Below are 19,859 nucleotides of genomic sequence, written 5' to 3' on the forward strand. Positions count from 1 at the left end.
AAAACTAGCAAATTAAACACTGAAATGCAAGATTAAATCTCTGCCTCGCTCCCCTGCTCCCCTACTGAAACAGAGTAAGCACCTCATACTGAAGAACATCATGAATTGTCACCTCATTATTTTTCTGAACAGTATTAAGTTAATTCTTGATGTCCGTGCTATACATCTGCCACAGAGAACAGGGCCAAAAAGCATTATAGAAAAATAATCTGCCATATAAATTGTATAAACTTGAGAACCTGAAGAAGCCAATTGCCTCATATCTAGCTGAGATTCCTTGGTGTTGCGGTTCCAATTGCCAGTTAACTGTTTGCATCTGAGATGGCCAATCAAACACAGGAAATCTGAGTAATGACTGGAGGCTTCCATATCACACAGAACTAAAAGTACTATAGATTTCCTTTCAAACTTCAAAGATGGTGAAATATTTTAGAGTGGGACAGGGTACCTTGGATAGCCTCCTAAAGCCCTCACTTGAAACCAGAGCAGATCTACCATTGCACTGATATGGGGGCCACCTGCCACTTGGAGAGATTACGGCAAGCATCAACATTAATTTGAGCAGAACATTGAACAGACATGTTTCAAGAAACTTAGATGCTTCCACAGAGGTGAAGTCACACATTATAGCTGGTGCTGTCAAAGAAAAGGAGGAAAGTGGTAGGTGGAAAGGAGGAAATGCAGCCAAAAAACTAAATAAAAACCATGCAACATGCAAAAGCAAAAAAAGTCATCACATGTATTTGTTTTCATTTAAATCTGAAGGTCCAGTCTATGTCACATATATGTCAAGTGGGAGTTTGATCCATACACAGTGAATTGTTCCTCAAAGGAGTACATTGCAGGAAGAATCCTGAATGCAGTGGCTTAGGCCAGGGGAGTGGGAAGCCCACTTCAAAATACAAATGAAAGAGCTTCACCTTGTTCCTCCTCATCAGCTGTCAAGATCAGTGATGCTGAGATATGTACACTAAAGGAATGTTGGCACCACCTAACGTCTCTAATGCTTAAAATGAAACCCAGAGACACAGGGTTTCCCATTAACCTCTCTGAATTGGAAATGCCTGGTAGTCAGACTGGGTAATATCAATTCCATATAGGTGGGGAAATCTTTGCCTCTCCATATGTGATTGAACCGTCATTCCCATTAAACTTCCTCACTGGCTATGCTGTTAAGAGCAAAAAGAACTAAACTGAAGAATCTCAAAGTTGCTCAGCTTTGATGTAGAAAATTCTTCAAATGCAGAATCATGTGCCGAGTAAAGGAATTTGGAATCAGGCATTTCAGCCAATCTTGTCCCAAATTACAAGATTGTGGATTTGGTCTAACTCCTTTATCCAGAATAAGCTTCCAGAGAAAGAAGATTAAAAATCCAACTGAAATATAAGATGTAGTCAATGCAAGGGTAAAATGTTAGAGATCACCAAGAGAATATTTTAAGAATCAGTCTATTTTGTAAATCAATACCACCATGCCTTCGAGCTTTACTGAGGTGCCCTCCGCCCAAAATTTGAAACAGCGTAGGTAAAAAGCATGCTTTATTTAGTGGGTAGGGATAATCCACATTACACTCTGAACAAAACCAATGTTAAAGGCAGGGAGCAAAATGCAGCATCAAAACAACGAGTGCATAGGTTATGGAAAGGCCAAAGCTTCACTGGATGACTTAAGAGCTCCCACTCACTAGTGAAGGATTTGTCCAGAGGTTTTTCTATGACAGAGCATGTAGAGTCTGAGCTACTGCTGGTACTACTGCCTGGAAAACAGAGAAGCAGGCCCCATGGAAAACCCAGGAAAGAAGAAGGAAGAAGAAACAAGAAACACATGCTAAGCATTAGCTCTAAAGGACAAGAGATTAGTTTAATAATGATTTTCCCATCTTTCTCCAAGAGCTTTGCTGTAGAATTGTGAAATATACATCTTAATTTGACTTGTCATTTTATGTAAAATCAAATGAATAATCAACAGATGTCTTGGTCTGAGTAAAAAGACACCATTCCCATTTCTTCAAACACTACTTTGCCATGAAAATATTTTGGTCTTTGATGGTTTTTTAATTGTACCTAGCAAAAGATCAACTAAGAACTCAAAGAGGTTAAGAGAAGAGAAAGAAGACTCTGGCCTTAATGTCTTCCTTCCACGGGTCCTGGGTTTCAGTCAAGACCAAAATGTTTATAGATATATTCTGTCACAGTGACGCATCTACCACTGGGAACATCACAAGGAAACTGACTGGTGAAATTCTTGCCTCGTCCCATTTCACATGGATACTGTAACATGCTAAAAGCTACAAAAGCAATAACTGCCACAGGAGGGCAAAACTTTCCCTTTGAGTGTATTCACACTATGCAGTTAAAGCACTTTGATACAGCTTTAACATCATGACTCCATCCAATGGAATCCAAGGATTTGATTGATGAGATCATCGTTACAGAGCTCTGATACTGCAAGTTCAAGGGCACTGTGTTAGCATTGACTGCTCAATTGAGTTCTAAATACCTCAACTAACTATAAGTCCCAGGATTCCATGGGACAGAGGCAAGGTAGTTAAAATTGCGCCAAATGCTGTATTTGCGCAGTGTGGATACACCCTATGCCTCCTTTCCAATATTTCTTTTTAAGAGAGACTACACTTTGTACTCTTCCAAGAAAAGGTTTGGGATGGACTAAAGATACATATCCAACATCAGAGTCAGGAATTTGTGTGAAAAAATAAATATATGGCCCTTTATAAATAACCTTTTCCAAGAATGCAAAACTCTGCAACAGATAAATAACATTCCTCTGAAGGAAATGACCTTGCATCCTACATGCATCATCCTTCTTCTCCTGGACACAGAATTCAAATGAGAACTTCCTTTATGAACTAGCTTCCAAAGTGACAGCAATAAGTGGAATTATTTCCCTTTTGAGAGCATCTCTTGGCCACCTGAGTATCATCACTGCTGTCATCTGGGTTAGTTTCTTGTCCCACAAAGTGGAAGCTCATAATTATCAGTTACAACTGAGCTGGATGGCAACGGGATGAGACACTGAAGGTGTCTCACAACCTCTGAGGATGCCTGCCATAGATGTGGGCGAAACGTCAGGAGAGAATGCTTCTGGAACATGGCCACACAGCCCGAAAGACATACAACAACCCACTGAAGGTTATTCTTTTCTAGCCCACTCCCATACTCAAAGAACTTGAATTTGCCTCACTACTCTGAATGAGAACAAAGCCAACAAAGGAAAGAGCTTCAACAGTTTCTTCTTTTAGCTGCAACTAGGGCAATTGTAACATTTTTATTACTTGCCATTGTGGCACAAAGAGTATAAAGATCATTTGTTAAGACCATCACCCTGGAAAGGGGAAGGCCAACTCTGCAGACCTACAAACCAACATGAGTTGCATACAGATACACATTTCCAAAAACAAAAGAGATAAACTCCCTGAAAGAAAGTTAAGAGCTCAGGTGCCTGCAAATTCTTAACACAGAAATGGTGGAGACCTACTATTATGCTGACCATTGCTTAAACAGATAGGGCATTTCCCCTGCCTTGAAATACAATGCAAGATGACATCAGGAATCACGTATTCCCTCACTGCACACTTGTAGTAACATACAAACCAATAGTTCCTGCATTCCAATAACCACAAGCATTATCTTACCCAAAGTGTGACAACTGTGCTTCTAACCATATTGATCCCAATACTGAGGAGAACCTGTGCTGAAGTAAACATATGATACTTGAACCTATCCTACTCAGTCCTAAATGTCATGACTGAAATGTGAAGGAGTACAAGTGTTCAAGGGCTCACACACAGAAACTCAGAGATTCTTCACTAACAAAATAGAAAGAACAGTCAATCTACTCCACACAGGCAAAGACATTCCTTAACATTCAGATTCTATGGATCATTTCATCACACCTTTAAAAAATAACTATTGGTGTCCCATCCCAAGTTATCATCCACTTAGCAGACACATTTTATGACTATATGTAATTAGCTTTCCACATTCACTGAGGTTAGGGGCACAGGACCCGTGAAAGTAAAAAACAATTAATAAAGAAATTGCTATTTTTTTTTAATCTGGAAGAACATCTCTCTAGGAATTTCTAGGTTTTTCAGCTTAACTATGGACAATGTCTGCTGGAAGCTGAACACAGAATCACATTGGAGGACCTAAAGACTTCTGGTGAGGTTTCCTATTTAGAAATCTCTAGGTCCTCTTGCATGACTCAAGTAGGTAGATGTTTCTAAGAGAGAACATTTTTATTCAGATCCATTAATAATCAAATTTGCAAAAGCCAAAACTGCAAATATGAAGGGATTACTTAGTTAACTATGACTATAGTGCTCCTCTACTTTTTTTTTACTTCTAACCAAATGAGGAAAAAACCTACTAAACTAAAATTCCTGAATCTGCTTTTGCAGAATTGTAGTTCTCCATCTTGGTTGCACCTGAACATTAGGAAAAACTTCCTATCTGTGAGAGCAGTTCAGAAGTGGAACTCTGAAGTGGTGGAGGCTCCTTCTTTGGCTTTTAAACAGAGGCTGGATGGCCATATGTTGGGGGTGCTTTGAATGCAAGTTTCCTGCTTCTTGGCGGGGACTTGGACTGGATGGCCCACAAGGTCTCTTCCAACTCTATGATTCTAGGAAACATGATAGCCACGTATGAATATGTGAAAGGATGCCATAAGGAAGAGGGAGCAGGCTTGTTTTCTGCTGTCCTGGAAACTAGGACTTGGAACAATGGGTTCAAATTACAGAAGATGAGATTCTACCTGAACATTAGAAAGAACTTCCTGACTGTAAGAGTATTCATCAATGGAACTCTCGGCTTCGGAGTGTGGGTGAAAGCTCCTCCCTTGGAAGTTTTTAAACAGAGGCTGAATGGCCATCTGTCGGGGGTACTTTGATTGTGCTTTTTCGGTACGGCTGGGGATTGGACTAGATGGCCTACATGGTCTCTTCCAACTCTACTATTCTATGATTCTATATAATCAAAATCTTGACATTAACACCATATCCAGAAAATGTAATATTTGAATCAAGTCTAACTGATTTTTATGCAGATTATTCTGTAAGAATATTTTCAGGACTGTACAGGTTGAGTCTCTCTTATCTGAAATGTTTGGGACCAAAAGGTGCTTTGGATTACAGATTTGTCTTTGGATTTTGGAATTCTATATTTGTATACACACACATAATATGCACATAAGTTTGGAGATGGACCCCAATTCTAAACACAAAACTCATTTATGTTTTATATATACCTTATACACATAGCCTAAAAGTAATTTTACACATCATTTTAAATAATTTTATGTGTTTTTTCTGCATGGCAAGGGGTTGGACTAGATGGCCCATGCAGTCTCTTCCAACTCTATGATTCTATGATTCTATTAAACAAGGTTTGTATACACTGCCACTATCTTGGCTACCGATGTGGAGAATTTTGGATTTTGCAATTCCAGGTAAAGTATGCTCAACCAGCAGCAATACAGGAAAACAATACAAAGTCTAGACTGAAATCTGTTTGTAGTAGGAGTGCAGAAGCTAAGGCCTCCCAGATACTGTTGTGCTGAAAGCCCATAATCTCCAGCCTACATGGCTAGGGATGATGAGAGTCGCAATCCAACAACCATACATTGCTTCTGTAGGATTCAGTCCAATTCTTAGAGTTGAATGTAACAGGGAGAGCACCTGAACCAACAGTAATGGGACAGGCACACTCCCAAACAAGAACACACATTCTTCTGAATTACAAACACTGTCCTGCTGTTATTTAGTAATTCTGTGTTCAAGAAAACTATCACAAGCAAAAGGACACAAATAGAAGCAGAGGGCAGGGTCTATGTTGTAAGCCACCTTCAGTTCTGTGCCAGGAAAAAGAATATAAACTGAATAAATGAGGTATAAATAACTCTGTAAAGGAGGCACAGTGGTTGCTATAGGTAATCTGTTACAAACAGTCCCCACGGGGAGAAGAGTGGGTTATAAATAAATAACGTAAGTAAATGAAATAATATTATCTGCAATGTTCAAAAAGTAAGATGGAGTTGCTTTCTCTGCACCTTACCCCTTCGCTTCTTCCGTTTTTCTCCATCTTCGCCAATTTCCCCATCATCCTCATCATCTTCCTCTTCAGAACCACTGCTCTCCGAGCCAGAGATCTCTTCCCCTGAAGTATCAGTATGTTTATTTAACCGGATTATAAAACAAACAAAAACAAAACACTTTTCAACAAAAGCTTATCTATGGAATTTTATAATTATCAGTATGGAGCCTAACAGACTTTATGTTCACAGCTCAGAATTTTTGGTTCTTTTGTCAATAATGCCCAGAATTTTCTAGATGGTATAGCCACTGGCATCAATGATGGGGGAATTCTGGCAGGTGTGACACAAGCACATATATTTTCCCACTCCCGCCCTATTTCTTATTCTTTCTAAGCCTTCCCAGAAAACTAGACATCTAAGGAGCTGTTTTTTAAGCAGTTCAATCGTAAAACCTTAGCAGCTAGACTGGACCTCAAAGGGCATGACATACATCAAATCTGGTTTGCCGCACCCCTTGTTTTACATTACCTATAAACAAGTCTAAATTAAGATGACATGTCATTTGCAATCCAGCATGAGCTCTAAATAACATTGTGTAGGTAGATGTAATATTTTATGGAAAGGTGTTAAGTTTCCATCTGAAGATCAGAAGAAGTTCAGCCCTAGAGCACTACATTCAAATTAGGAAAGGTCCAGGTTAAAACATTCAACCATGAAGTTTGGGGAAGAGACTGTCTTTCAATCTAACCTATCTCACAACTTCTAAAGGTGGCAGGACAAAAACATTCAAGAAAACTATTTCACAATCAAAATTCCTGTATGAGAAAATTAGAAAATATTCTCAGTTTTAAATGTTTTCACTGCTTATTTGTAGGATGAAAGAAAGTTGACGGGTTACCTTCCTCCAACTTTTTCTTAAGCTCTTCTATTTCTTTCTGAAACTGGCGAAGTAAGGCATCCTTTGGATCTTCATTAATCCTAGCTTTATTCTTGATGTTCTTGGCACGGTTAGCATATCGCAGAGTGCTGATAGTCTCATCATAATTATAATCTGCTGGACCAATGTTTGCACACTAAGACAAAAGATCACATTATATAGTTAAGGGTTTAGAAGATTAAGGAACCAGGCAAAATCCAGTTTAGTATAAAGCAAGAGTAGGCCAATGTTTGGTTACTGTGCCAACTGATAGTAACCTCAATTCAATGGAAACTTAAAACCTGGTTATTCACCCAAGTTTTCAAAGTTTAGTGATTTCAGTTTGGTCTAACGGTCTGTGGATTTTCCTTGTCTTAAATGTCCAAATTGGTAATATTGCTTTTAAGCTGTTCTACTGACTGCCACCTGCCCTAGAATTTCAGGTACAGGACAGAATATAGCTGTTCAAATCAAATCAAACAATATAATGTTGTCAGAGTAAGACTACTGATCAAATCTAGTTGTAGGAAACTCATGGACCAATCCAGGGTGAAGTGAAATGGTATCCTATGTCAAATCCATGAGTCACTACCAAATCCACATTTTCCTACATGTGACCCCAGAATATGTGGGCTCTAGAACAGAGCATGATACTGCCTTGTAAACATACTCCAGATGAAAAGACTGTGTGGCCATTGCTATGTTTAAGCATAATTCCTCTCTACAATAAATATACAAGGAGCATTACAGACATCCATTTTCCCTAGCCACATCTTATTGACATCAAAGCTGACACCACTGATGTTTTTGTAGGGTTTCTTCAGTCCACAGAAGTAGTTTGTATGCCTTGAACTCCAAAAGGAGTTTTCATAAGTCCTGTTTCTCATAAGTCCCCTTTGTCAGACTGCAATTTTGCAACTTAACATGCATAACAGACAACAGACATTCACTATGTTTTTTGTTACCTTAGGGAACACAGTCACTTTATACAAAATAGTGACTGTGTTCCCTTGGATACATTAAGTAATGAAATCCAAAAGGTAGGTATCAGAAAAATGTACATTCAAATATATTTTTAGCTCTTTTAAAGTGTTCTGACAATAAGTAATGAAATCCAAGAGGTAGGTATCAGAAAAATGTACTTTCAAATCTCCTTTTAGCTTGTTTAAAGTTTGAACTAAAACCCATGATGGATTTAGCACTGACATGGGGACCACCAGAAAGCATAGACCCTACTTACACAAAGGCTCTCCCATTTGGAGGCCATAATACATAAGAGAAATAGATCCTCCATATAGTTATCTATTTTGTCAGAATCTGTTTCACTACTCACTAACAGTTTACCCAAAATGTAAAGGGAATGTTAGTATAATATACTAGCTGTGCCCGGCCACGCTTTGCTGTGGCGAAGAATGGTGGTATGGGAAATAAAGTATTGAGGAATTGGTGGTAGTTAAGGTAAAGGGTAAACGTTTTCCTCGGACATTAAGCCCAGTCATGTATGATTCTGGGGGTTGGTGCTCATCTCCATTTCTAAGCCGAAGAGCCGTCGTTGTCCGTAGACTCCTCCAAGGTCATGTGGGATGACTGCATGGAGCGGCGTTACCTTCCCACCGGAGCAGTACCTATTGATGCACTCACATTTACATGTTTTTGAACTTCTGGGTTGGCAGAAGCTGGGGCTAACAGTGGGGGCTCTGTCAGTTCCCCCAATTCAAACCTGCGGCCTTTCGGTCCAGAAGTTCAGCAGCTCAGCGCTTTAACATGCTGTGCCATCAGGGGACATTATTTCCTAAAGGTTGTGAATATGCAATATTTCTGATTGTTTTGTTTTTTTTTGTCTGTTGGAGGCAAGTATGAATGCTGCAATTAGGAAAAATGATTAGGATGTAATGGCCTTGCAGATTTAAAGCCTAGCTGTTTCCTCCCTGAGTGATTTGTTTGTTGGGAGGTGTTAGCTGGCCCTGATTGTTTCCTGTCTGGAATTACCTTGTTTTCAGAGTGGTGTTGTTTGCGATATTTTATATGCTTCTACTGTCTGTGGCCCTGAGAAAACAGAGGATTGGCCAGACTTTGATGATGGGAATCCTTTGTTGGGAGGTGTTAGCTGGCCCTGATTGTTTTCTGTGTGGAATTCCGCTATTTTCAGAGTGTTGTTCTTTATTTAGTGTTCTGATTTTAGAGATTGTATTGTTCTGTTTTATTATACCACATTAATTTTTTTATATTCTGATTTTAGTGTTTTTGAATACTTGGAGCCAGATTGTATTCATTTTCACGGTTGACCGCAACACAATAATAATAATAATAATAATAATAATAATAGTAAGGATAGTAATGATAGTAATAATAAGGACTTTGGTAATACATAGTGCTTCACTGCCTTCTCAGCTTCCTTTCTGGAAGAATCCTTTCTTGGGAGGTGTTAGCTGGCCCTGATTGTTTCCTTTGTGGAATTTCCCATTTCCTTGCTTTATTTACTTTCTTTATTTCTTTATTTCTTTATTACTGTCCTGGTTTTAGAGATTATATTGTTCTGCATTATTCTATCCTAGAAATTATTTCATATCAAAGTAGAATCTCACTTATCCAACATTCGCTTATACAATGTTCTGGATTATCCTACACAGTCTGCCTTTTCATAATCAATGTTTTTGTAGTCAGTGTTTCAAATTCATTGTGATATTTTACTGGTAAATTTGTAAATACAGTACAGTAGAGTCTCACTTATCCAACATAAGTGGGCTGGCAAAATGTTGGATAACCGAATATGTTGGATAATAAGGAGGCGTTAAGGAAAAGCCTATTAAATATCAAATTAGGTTATGATTTTACAAATGAAACACCAAAACATCATGTTAGACAACAAATTTGGCAGAAAAAGTAGTTCAATACGCAGTAATGCTATGTAGTAATTACTGTATTTATGAATTTAGCACCAAAATATCACGATATATTGAAAACATTGACTACAAAAATGCGTTGGATAATCCAGAACGTTGGATAAGCGAGTGTTGGATAAGTGAGACTCTACTGTAATTACTACATAGCATTACTGCGCATGGAACTACCTTTTCTGTCAAATTTGTTGTATAATATGATGTTTTGGTGCTTAATTTGTATAACGATTACCTAATTTGATGTTTAATCAGCTTTTCCTGAATCCCTTCTTATTATCCAATATATTTACTTATCCTGCCGGCCTGTTTATGTTGGATAAGTGAGAGTCTACTGTATATTTCTAATCTTAAATTATCTGCTCAGAACTGGATTATATGAGGCCCTTTCTTCACAGTTGTATAAAATGCACACTGAAGTGGATTATATGGCAGTGTGGAGTCAAGATAATCCAGTGCAAAGCAGATAATATAAGATTATAAATGGGTTATATAGCTGTGTGGAAGGACCTTGAGTCTACACTGCCATATAATCCAGTTCAAATCAGATAATCTGTGGAAGAAGTCTAAGTGAGGCCTACATCGGCCTGTCCCCTAACTGAAACCTGGCTGTCCCTTGGTTGCTAGGCAACGAAGTGGGCAGAGATTAGCCCTCTAAACTGGCAGCAATTGGATAAAAACAATTATTCCTCTCCCTCTAATTAGGACTTTATTTTTCTTTTCTTTTTGTTGTATCAACCTTGAGGCGTGGATGATGGGTTGTGTTGTCAAATTTTGAGGTTGGGGGGCCTGTAGTTTTGTTGTTTTGTCCACTGCCCTGATGCCATCACTCTTTTATATATATAGACAAGAACAGCTAACAAGATTCTTTTATTATAAGAATTTGTATTTTACTATAGACATTGCATATGCTTTTCTTGTTATTACCATCATAGTCTTGGAGTTGCCTCCAAGGGAATCCTGGAGCAGTCGAGTCAGCTTGGAGTTACGGTAAGGCACATGAGTGCTCTTTCCATCAACCAGTGCAGAAATGACATTCCCAAGAGTAGAGAGAGAAAGGTTGATTTTTGTAGCTTCTTTCAGTCGTTGCCCAGTGGCTCCAGTTTTTGCTTGTCTTTCTGATCCCTGGTTGTTGGGGAGAGAAGAATTAGGAGGAATGAAAAGTTCAGATACCAAGTGTATTTTACAAACAGGACACATAATGATATACGCTGCAAAAGGGAGAAAGACAACTGCCTGCATGCAAGAAGCAGTAAGGGTCAAACCTTGATACATTCAGAAACCAATAGTAGTGCCAGATCCAAAAAACTGGACCCCATGAAAGAATCCAGCAACAAATCTAACATTACGAACTGGCTCTGCAATAGGGTTGGAGAAAATATGGCCTACAAGCAACAGGTGGTCCCCAAAGCTCACTTTTAGGGACCCTGAAGCTCAGTTTAGGTCATCCAATTTGTTTGCTCATTTGTTTAATTTACATGCCATCTTTCTCCCCGGGTGGGACCCAAAGCAGCTTACAAAACAATAATTTTTAAAACATGCCCACCTAAAGTAACAACAAATAAAATCATATCATACATTTTAAAATCAATTAAAAACATAAAAAGTTAAAAGATATATAAAACAAGGCCAATAAAAAATCCCTGCTTAAACATTATAAGTTTGCTGAAACAAAAATGTCTTCATCTACCAGTAAAAGGAAGGCAGGGAGGGGGTCAACCTAGCCTTCCATGAGGATTGGAAGATTCCAGAGGATTGGAGTAGCCACCGAGAAAGTGCACTCTCGTGTCCTCACTAAATGAGCAAGGATCAAGAAAAAAGCCTTCCCCTGTAGATCTCAAAACCTCCCAAATACCTCTTTTAATTTTTTTGTTCTGATTTTTTCTCCAAATTCATACCCAATCATTTCAAATATGAAAAAATACAATTTTCTTTAATCAAGGCTTTAAAACTACCCCCTCCCAATACTGCCTTCATTGGCCATAACCTATAGCGTCATTCCTAGTGGCCATTTTGGCTAAAATATGATATATTTCCTTGTACCATCAGGGGTGTATGTATGGATTTGAGAAGGGGGAGCGATTCAGGAAGAAACTGGCCTCCAGCGTCTGGGCAGTTATCTACCTTCCCTGCACAGCAAGCAATCTTTTCAAGCAAATGCTTGATTTGCTTGTGGCCTGAATTTTAATTGCAAACCAATTTCATTTGGCATAAGGGATTCATATATGTAGTCCACTTTAGCAGAATGGCATCTCCTAAAGTGGACTACAATCCACAAAAGCTCATGTCTAATAGAACTCAATCATTTTTAAGGTGCACTTTATTCTCCGTTTTTCTTACAACAAGTTAAAACAAGTATCCTTACCCCAACCCTGGGAAAGCAAAATAATCAAGTCATTACATGGATTATTATGAAAGGCTTACAAGTCAGCAGACCAATAAAGTGGCAGGCCTTTTTATGTTTTCAAATGTCATGATCTCAAGAAACTGATGTAGTATTACAAAAACTGGGAAACAGAAATAATGCAGAAGGAACAGAGAGTCTCACCTGGTTTAAGAGAGTCTAACATATTTTTCAATCAGCCAAGAAAGCTGCCTAGGTTATTCAGACTATCCTGAGGTTGAAATCTTATGCACACCTGCCTGGGAGTTAAGCACTATTGAAAACGGCAGCAGTGACTTCTCAGAAGCAAAGCATAGGATTATTCTGCATGAAGAAACCCATGAAATGCCTTGTGACAGCATCTCAGCTCCTACAATAATCCAGGTCATAAGATTTGCATTAAAGGGCACGTAATGGCTTACCGCAAGATCTACTAGGTGCAGCTTTCCCATGCGTACGTGGATATTGCCATCCACACCTTTCTCACTGCATTCAATTGTTATTGTAAAGATAGCATGGGAACGGGAACTGTGTTCATTCATATTAGTTGCCCCAACAGAACCTATTTGCCACAGAAAAGTCAAACAAAAACGCTTTACATTATCACATTGTCTGTGATATGACAAGAAAACACTGTCATACAATATTATTGTGTATGTTCCCCACTTGCTGTTTTGATTCAGTTTTCACATAGATACAAGCAAGAAGCTAGACATTTAATTCAATTTGTTCCTCATTTTGTCAAGAATCCATCTTCCCATCTTGCCTACAATGTGCAAAATTTATATGGGAAATGAAGAAAATTAAGTAGATCTGAAATAACATTAACTAGCATTGCCCAGATCAGATATTCTCACATAGCTCTTATCCCACCAAATGCAACACACCCAAGCCGAATGGGAAATTAAACTCTTTCTTAAAAAAACTGGTTCCTATTTTCCTTCCATTTTCATAAATGTCATTTGTAGAAATCTAGTACAGTCTAGAGACAAATTACTAGATTTGGACCATGGAGCTCAAGTTTATATCCCCTCTCACATAGGAAGCTCACTGAATCATCTTGGGACCCTGGGTATCAAATGATTCCTTTCCCTAAACCTAATACCACAGCCATTGTAATTAACTCTGGAAGGAAGGACAGGAAATCAACTAAGGGAAGTTTCAGACAAGAACTGCAGTTCACTCCTTGGGTCTCTTGGCCACAGAAAAGTGCGGTTTGACTTTGAGGCAATGCAGAGGATGCACATAGTGCCCCTTGCTAATCTGCTACTCTTGGGATTTTTTACCCTGGAAATAACCCAGCAAATGGATTTTTAATTGCTATGCCGAAGTAAAGTGATATTTCAAGCACAACTGACAAGATGATGAAAAACAACACCTACATGGGTTTGACAAAATTTGGTAGAAGCTCCAACCACTGAGTGTAAACTTGACCAATTAATTAAAGGAAGCTGATTCAAACAAATGCAGAACTGTAACTATCAAATAAGCCATATTGGAAGTTTCAATCAGTCTCCATAAATATTGTGGCTGGGTCCCTCAACCACTCAGTTAGTTAGCTACACAAAATGGAAGTGAGAATAGTCTGCTAAGGATGTAAAATAATCAGGTGGGGCTGTGTAACTTACGATTTTTGTGGCCAAGCGTCATAATTCTGTCCATATCATCTGCATTGTTCACAACATAAGCTGAAAGATCTTTGATATACACTCCTACATCAGGTCGCTCTTTAACCTATGAAACAAATCTAGCAGTTATTTTCTGGAGGCTGTTTATCCATATTGACCTCTTCTTTAGAAATACTGTTTTCTATAGCCTTACTATTCAATACTATTAACAGATGAGATCACGAATTTTATGTTCTATGATTATTCACATATAAGGATTAATTCATCGGCATTTCACTCCATGCATCTGAAGAAGACGACTTAATTTTACAAAGGTTTATATTACCAATGTCTTTCTCTCAGTTTCCAAAGGTTACAAGATCATTTTGTGTACTGAAAGCACAGGATGAGACTAGTGGGCTTATCATAAATTTTAGGACAGTGTCTCTATGGCTGACTCTTCATTCCAAATTCTGAAGGTTATTGCTATAGGACAGAGACAAGTGTGCTAGTTGGAAAGCTTTTTAGGTTCCTACAGTACTTGAATTTCAGGAGAAATGTTAATTGCGAGTTCTTGTGTGAACAACAGTAGTAGTACAAATAGTATAAATTAGGCAGATGTAGTTTGCTGCTGACTTCCAGTTAACAAGCCACATTAATGCATACATACAAATTGAAAGCAAAATTAAAAGTCAATGGGATCTCAAAGGAAAAGAAAGCTACACTGGGTCATGAAGCAGTAGGAAATAAACATACATAAAACAGTTAAGGTATGTATTTTACAATTGAAACTTAACTGATTAGAAATGGAATCTACAACATCCAAGGGCAAAATCTTTTATGACATCAACTTAACATAACATGTAGCTGCATTAAAATTTGCCACACATATCTAATTTATATCGTTTGGCTAGCTGGTAGAATAAAAATTGAAACAGTCTGCACCATCCTACTCTCTCACTCTTCCACATCTGTAAAAAAGGCATGAGAATATGCTTCAAAGTTTAGTCATTAAGCAATGCCCATAGCTCTTTTCAGTACTTCCTACCTGACAGCAGTAATTTACAAATATTTAATTCTTACCTCTAGCCTCTGTGTCTGATCCTTCCCCAGTAGGTCACGCACTTCCTCATTGTAGATTTCCAAATAAGAGACTCGAACCAAAAACCTGAAGCCAAAAAAGACAGCAAAAGCATAATTACAATTTCAAATCTGTTCCAGAGATAATCTGTCATGCTAACATGGAGGCAGGGAAAGAATGTAGGTTAAGAACTACTAGTAGATCTCAGAGTAATTTGCAGTAGATTAGTGAGGACTTCTGACTCTGCAGCAGCAAAAAGCAACTCCTCCCTGTCTCAAATATATTACTGATATGGAGAAACAAAGCATGGATTGTTATAAAGAAAGACTTTAAACAATGGTCAGTTCTGGTATTAATATATACGATATATATGGTTCATTGACAGTCCTCAGCTCACAGAATTTAATGGGATTTAAGAGTAGTGATCAAGTAATCACATTCATTTCAATGAGTTTATTCTAGCTGGGGCCAACGTAGGATTTAGTTTAGTTTTGATTAAATTTCTTTTGTCCCACGTTCATGCTGGAAGATCATGGGAGTTTTAAATTGGGGGGGGGGGGGGCAGATCTTCTCACTCAAAGTTATCTGCTCACCGTCGCATCAGTGGGTGCTATTCTTCTGGTAAGCACTACCAATTGCTGCCCACAAGCAGGAAATTCAATGTACACCAATAAAGTACCTCTATGTTGCAGAGTTCCCTGCCCCAAGATGTCTTATGCTCACTGGCTTTGGCAAGGTCTGAACAAAGCCAAGGACAGGCTTTAAAACACTGATTGTTAAACAGAGCCTTTATGACCAATGCAATCCACCTCCAAATACTGGAGACAAACATGTCAGTGATGCTGTTTTAATGCCCTACCTCTGAGTTCCTTCACAGACAAAAAAAGCATCTGGCTGTTCAGTGTGGAAACAGGATCCTTGATCAGATGAACCCTTTGGGTAAGTTACAAAAAAAGAAAAGAAAAGAAGAAGTGCTTATTTATATAGCAGGGATAGAAAACAAGCAGACAAATGATTTACCTTGTATCCCCTTCGGCCTTTGCAATGTGTCCAAATATATGAGCAAAAGAATTGGGGATAATCCCTCTGAGTTCTGGAACAGCCCGGACCCCTTCCATAGTAAATGTCTTTCCTGTTCCAGTTTGTCCATAAGCAAAAATGGTGCCTGCAAGACAAGACAGTACAAACATTTTCCCATAGTGGTGAAGCGAAATAGGAAAAGAGCAAGCTTACAGAATTTCTGAACAGGGATGATAAATTAATTTATTTCTGTTCTGCTAAATACTAGATGTATTTGTGATCTTATATTTTCAGGAAACACACAATAAAAATATGGTTATAATCCAAAATCTACATATTTGTCTTTTGGCATGACACTGAATCAAACACAAGAAGCAGAAGTCCAGTTTAGGAGATGTGAATCAAATCAGTTAATTTTTAAATGTAGAATGAATTATATAGCCTCCAGAGAAGAAATCTAGTTTGTTATAAAGACAAATGTGTTACTGTGACAGACATAGAAAGGGAACCCCTTTCTCATTTTTTGTTTTAAGGCTTGACAGTGAAACTGGAACCTTTTCATCACATTTGGCCATACTGGCACTCTGTAATTATGAGTTTTTAACAGGATTTCCAGATTTTTTCCCAGTTCTCAAGGGAAGAGAAGAAAATCTCATGAAGCAAGTACTACCTCTTAATAGTTTTGTTTGTTTTAGGTTTGGTGTCTTACTGTCCCTGTGCCTTCTTACTGTTCCTGCTGGCTGCTTTGGCATGGCTGCTCTATTCTGGTTGCCTCCTCCTGCTGCCAAAATTTTATCAACACTCGACAGGGACCAGTATGGGAAATACTAAGCTGTATCAGTACTTGCAATTTCAGGAATTATTGAATACAGCATACTAAAAGAGGGCTGCTTGGTAGATTTTCCAACTTTATTAATAAATTTCCCACCTTCTTCACCCTACTCAAAATGGTTTGGGGAGAGTCACAATCATAGTCTGGTGCTTAGTAATTGCACCAGTATTGGGGGAGGGGGTCTGCTATGAATGCTTTTTTCCTTAGCTCTGCTTAGACATTTCTGTACCACACGTCCCTCCCTCTCTCTCTCTCTTTTTCTCTCTCTCTTTCTTTCTCATTCTTTTACTTCCCACTTCTGTAACTCCTGCATTCACTCACTTCATTTTTTCATTATGCAACAAAACCCCATAACTTACCATTGTATCCTTCCAGAACAGAATCGATAATTGGTCTTGCGGTTAAATTGTAAACATCGAGCTGCTTGCTCTCTGGTCCAAAAACAGTATCAAACGTAAAAGTCTTTGGAGGTTCATTGGAAGAATCTGTTTTGTGGACAGTAATTGTTCCTCGCATTTCATCGACATTAACTGACATTTTGTAACACATGGTCTTCTCTCGCTCATTAAAAGGTCGGCAGCGAACAACCACCTTGACATTATCAGAATTTTCTGTCTTGTCCGACTTCTCTGATTTGTTGATCTATATAAAAAATTAACAAGTTTTAATTCATAAAAACAGCAAGGAAAAAAACTGAGTTATAAAAGTGTTCTGTAATTACACTGCACAAACCCACTAAAATACTTTCTGAAACTAGGCGAAGATCATTAGTTAATTTCCAGAAAGTATAAGACTTGCAATGAGAGTCCTGAATTAATTGCATGGAGAATTCAACTCTCTCCAGGCCTCTTTGCTTGTTTTGCTGCTCCTTGCATCAGAAAACCAAAGTTGTAGCAATAGAAATTGAGACATTCCACCTGATGCAAATGTGTTTTCTGGTCTCTGTGTTTGCATATTATGAAATATGAATAATAGATATTATGGAATATAAACATGGAGAAACATATGAGGACAGGTTGAAGGAGCCGAGCTTGTTTGGCTTAGTGAAAAAAAGACTGAGAGGTGACATGATTGTACTCTTTTAATATATCAAGTATTACTGCAAAGAAAAGAGTTCTGGCTTGTTCTCTGCTACCTCAGAGGGTAAGACTAGGTCTAGTAGTTTTAAATCGCAGGAGGGAAGATTCATCAAATATTAGAAGGAATTTCTTGACAGTAAGAGTAGTTCAGCAAAGGAGCAAATTGCCTCCTTTGAATCTACTGCTCGGTGTCCTAGTCCCTAGAGCAGCAGAAAACAAGCCTGCAACCTCCTCAATGTGATACCCTTTCAAATATTTAAACAATGGCTACAATGCCTCCAATAGCTTCCTTTTCTCCACGCTAAATATACCCAACTCCCTAAGATGCTCCCCATAGGGTTTGGCTTCCAGACTTTTGATCATTTTAGTCGCCCTTCTCTGAATACATTTCAAAACTGGTTTTTTAAATAAAAAAAGTTTTACAAAGCAATTAGAGTATAGTAATAATGAGAAAATATACAGCACATTCCAACTAAAACACCATCTACACTGGACAGTTAACAACCGAAGTCATGAGTAAATGGATTTTACCCAATAGTGAAAAGAGAGCAGAGACAGGCCAACCTAACCTCTCCTGGGAGGAAATTTCATCACTTGGAAGCAGTCCCTAAAGGGGCTGCCTGTCTCCTGTGTCTTCACCAAATGAGGCTGTGATTATGGTGGGGTTGAGAGACCCTTCTCCCCACATGAACTTGAAACTCAAGCAGGTTTGAAATGGGAACAGTTTCATAAAGTATGTTACAGTAGCTCAAACATTATGTAAATGATGTAATCAAGGAATTTGTCACCATGGACAGATGTGAAATCTCAAGAAGCAAACACAGCTAGTAATCTGGCTTTAAGTGTGTGAATTGATTTCTGGCCTTTGCAGAGACCTAGCCCTCCAGGTTCGGAGCTAAATTCAATAGTATGCGCAAATTATGGAGTTGAAATTTCACCACCACAGGCTGAATCACTACCACAATTTGCTTTTCAACTGACCAGAAGCATCTTTATCTTGTTTGGATTAAGCTGCAATTGGTTTGCCTTTATCTTGCCATTACCCACAGCAAACACTGGTTTAGCACTAAAACGACTAGTTCTGGATTGGAAGAAAAGAAGAAATAGAGGTGAGTGTCATCAGCTTATTAATGACACCTGACCTCCAAAGCCCAAATAACTTTTCCCAACAGTATCATGCATATCTTGAATAGCACAAAAGACAAAACGGCATCTTTGGGGAAACTGCAGGCCAATGGCCATATGAATGTACAGGTATCTCTCAGAACCATGAAAGTCTGAAACTACTATGAAACATTGCCCCCAAACCTCATCTGAGAGAGGTTGTTGAAAAAGATACAACTGTCAATAGTACTCAAAGCTGCTGAAAGCTCCAGCAGAACCTACAAGGCCCAGTTCCTAGATAAGGCCCCAGAAATCACCCAATTCAATTTTTAAAAATTTATTTATTTATTTATTTCCAATATTTCTATCCCGCCCTTCTCAACCGAAGGGACTCAGGGCGGCTTACAATTGGCAACAACTCGATGCCGACACATAATTAAAATCAAACAGCATATAAAATCCATTACAAACAATTAATACAGTATAAAATATAAAACATATGGTTAAAATCCATTCATTCAATATCCTCGTGCTTTAGCCATACATCAGTCCAGGTCGTGTTTGTCGATGACAAAGTAAACGATGACAAGTAAACAAAAGAAATCTTAAGACAAAAAAGCACAAAATTCAAAGAAAATGCTTTACATTTTGATGTAATAATTAATAATCACCACATGTGCAGAATAAACAATACCTGGCTTGGCAACAGGACTTGTAAAGAGAGCACTGAGATAAGATTCAATCATAAACTGCACATTAGTTAGCAGCATGATGCAGCTAAAAAAAGCTAGCATAATTTTAGGTTTCATTAATAGAATAATTGTTTCTAAGTCACAAGAGGTAAGAGGTTCGCTTTCTTCTACAATAATTAGTCTTTAAGAACAGGCC

At 38.3% G+C, this 19,859-nt stretch overlaps 1 protein-coding gene across 2 annotated transcripts in view; it reads right to left on the reverse strand.

The window, feature by feature from the left end:
- The window catches only part of kif3a (kinesin family member 3A), a 40,951-nt gene that overhangs the window by 14,244 nt on the left and 6,848 nt on the right, over nt 1-19,859 (reverse strand). The window contains exons 2-10 of one of the 2 annotated variants that reach the window (XM_062970383.1): nt 17,148-17,430; nt 15,957-16,101; nt 14,939-15,023; nt 13,877-13,982; nt 12,671-12,810; nt 10,793-10,990; nt 6,951-7,125; nt 6,073-6,174; nt 1,686-1,757 (exon numbers count right to left, since the gene is read on the reverse strand). In XM_062970383.1, coding sequence (XP_062826453.1) covers nt 1,686-1,757; nt 6,073-6,174; nt 6,951-7,125; nt 10,793-10,990; nt 12,671-12,810; nt 13,877-13,982; nt 14,939-15,023; nt 15,957-16,101; nt 17,148-17,430 — 1,306 coding nt within the window. The remainder of the gene's footprint in view (nt 1-1,685; nt 1,758-6,072; nt 6,175-6,950; nt 7,126-10,792; nt 10,991-12,670; nt 12,811-13,876; nt 13,983-14,938; nt 15,024-15,956; nt 16,102-17,147; nt 17,431-19,859) is intronic. The other variant, XM_008104729.3, reaches the window with a different exon arrangement.

Source organism: Anolis carolinensis, chromosome 2 (assembly GCF_035594765.1).
Source record: "Anolis carolinensis isolate JA03-04 chromosome 2, rAnoCar3.1.pri, whole genome shotgun sequence".
Lineage (NCBI taxonomy): Eukaryota > Metazoa > Chordata > Lepidosauria > Squamata > Dactyloidae > Anolis > Anolis carolinensis.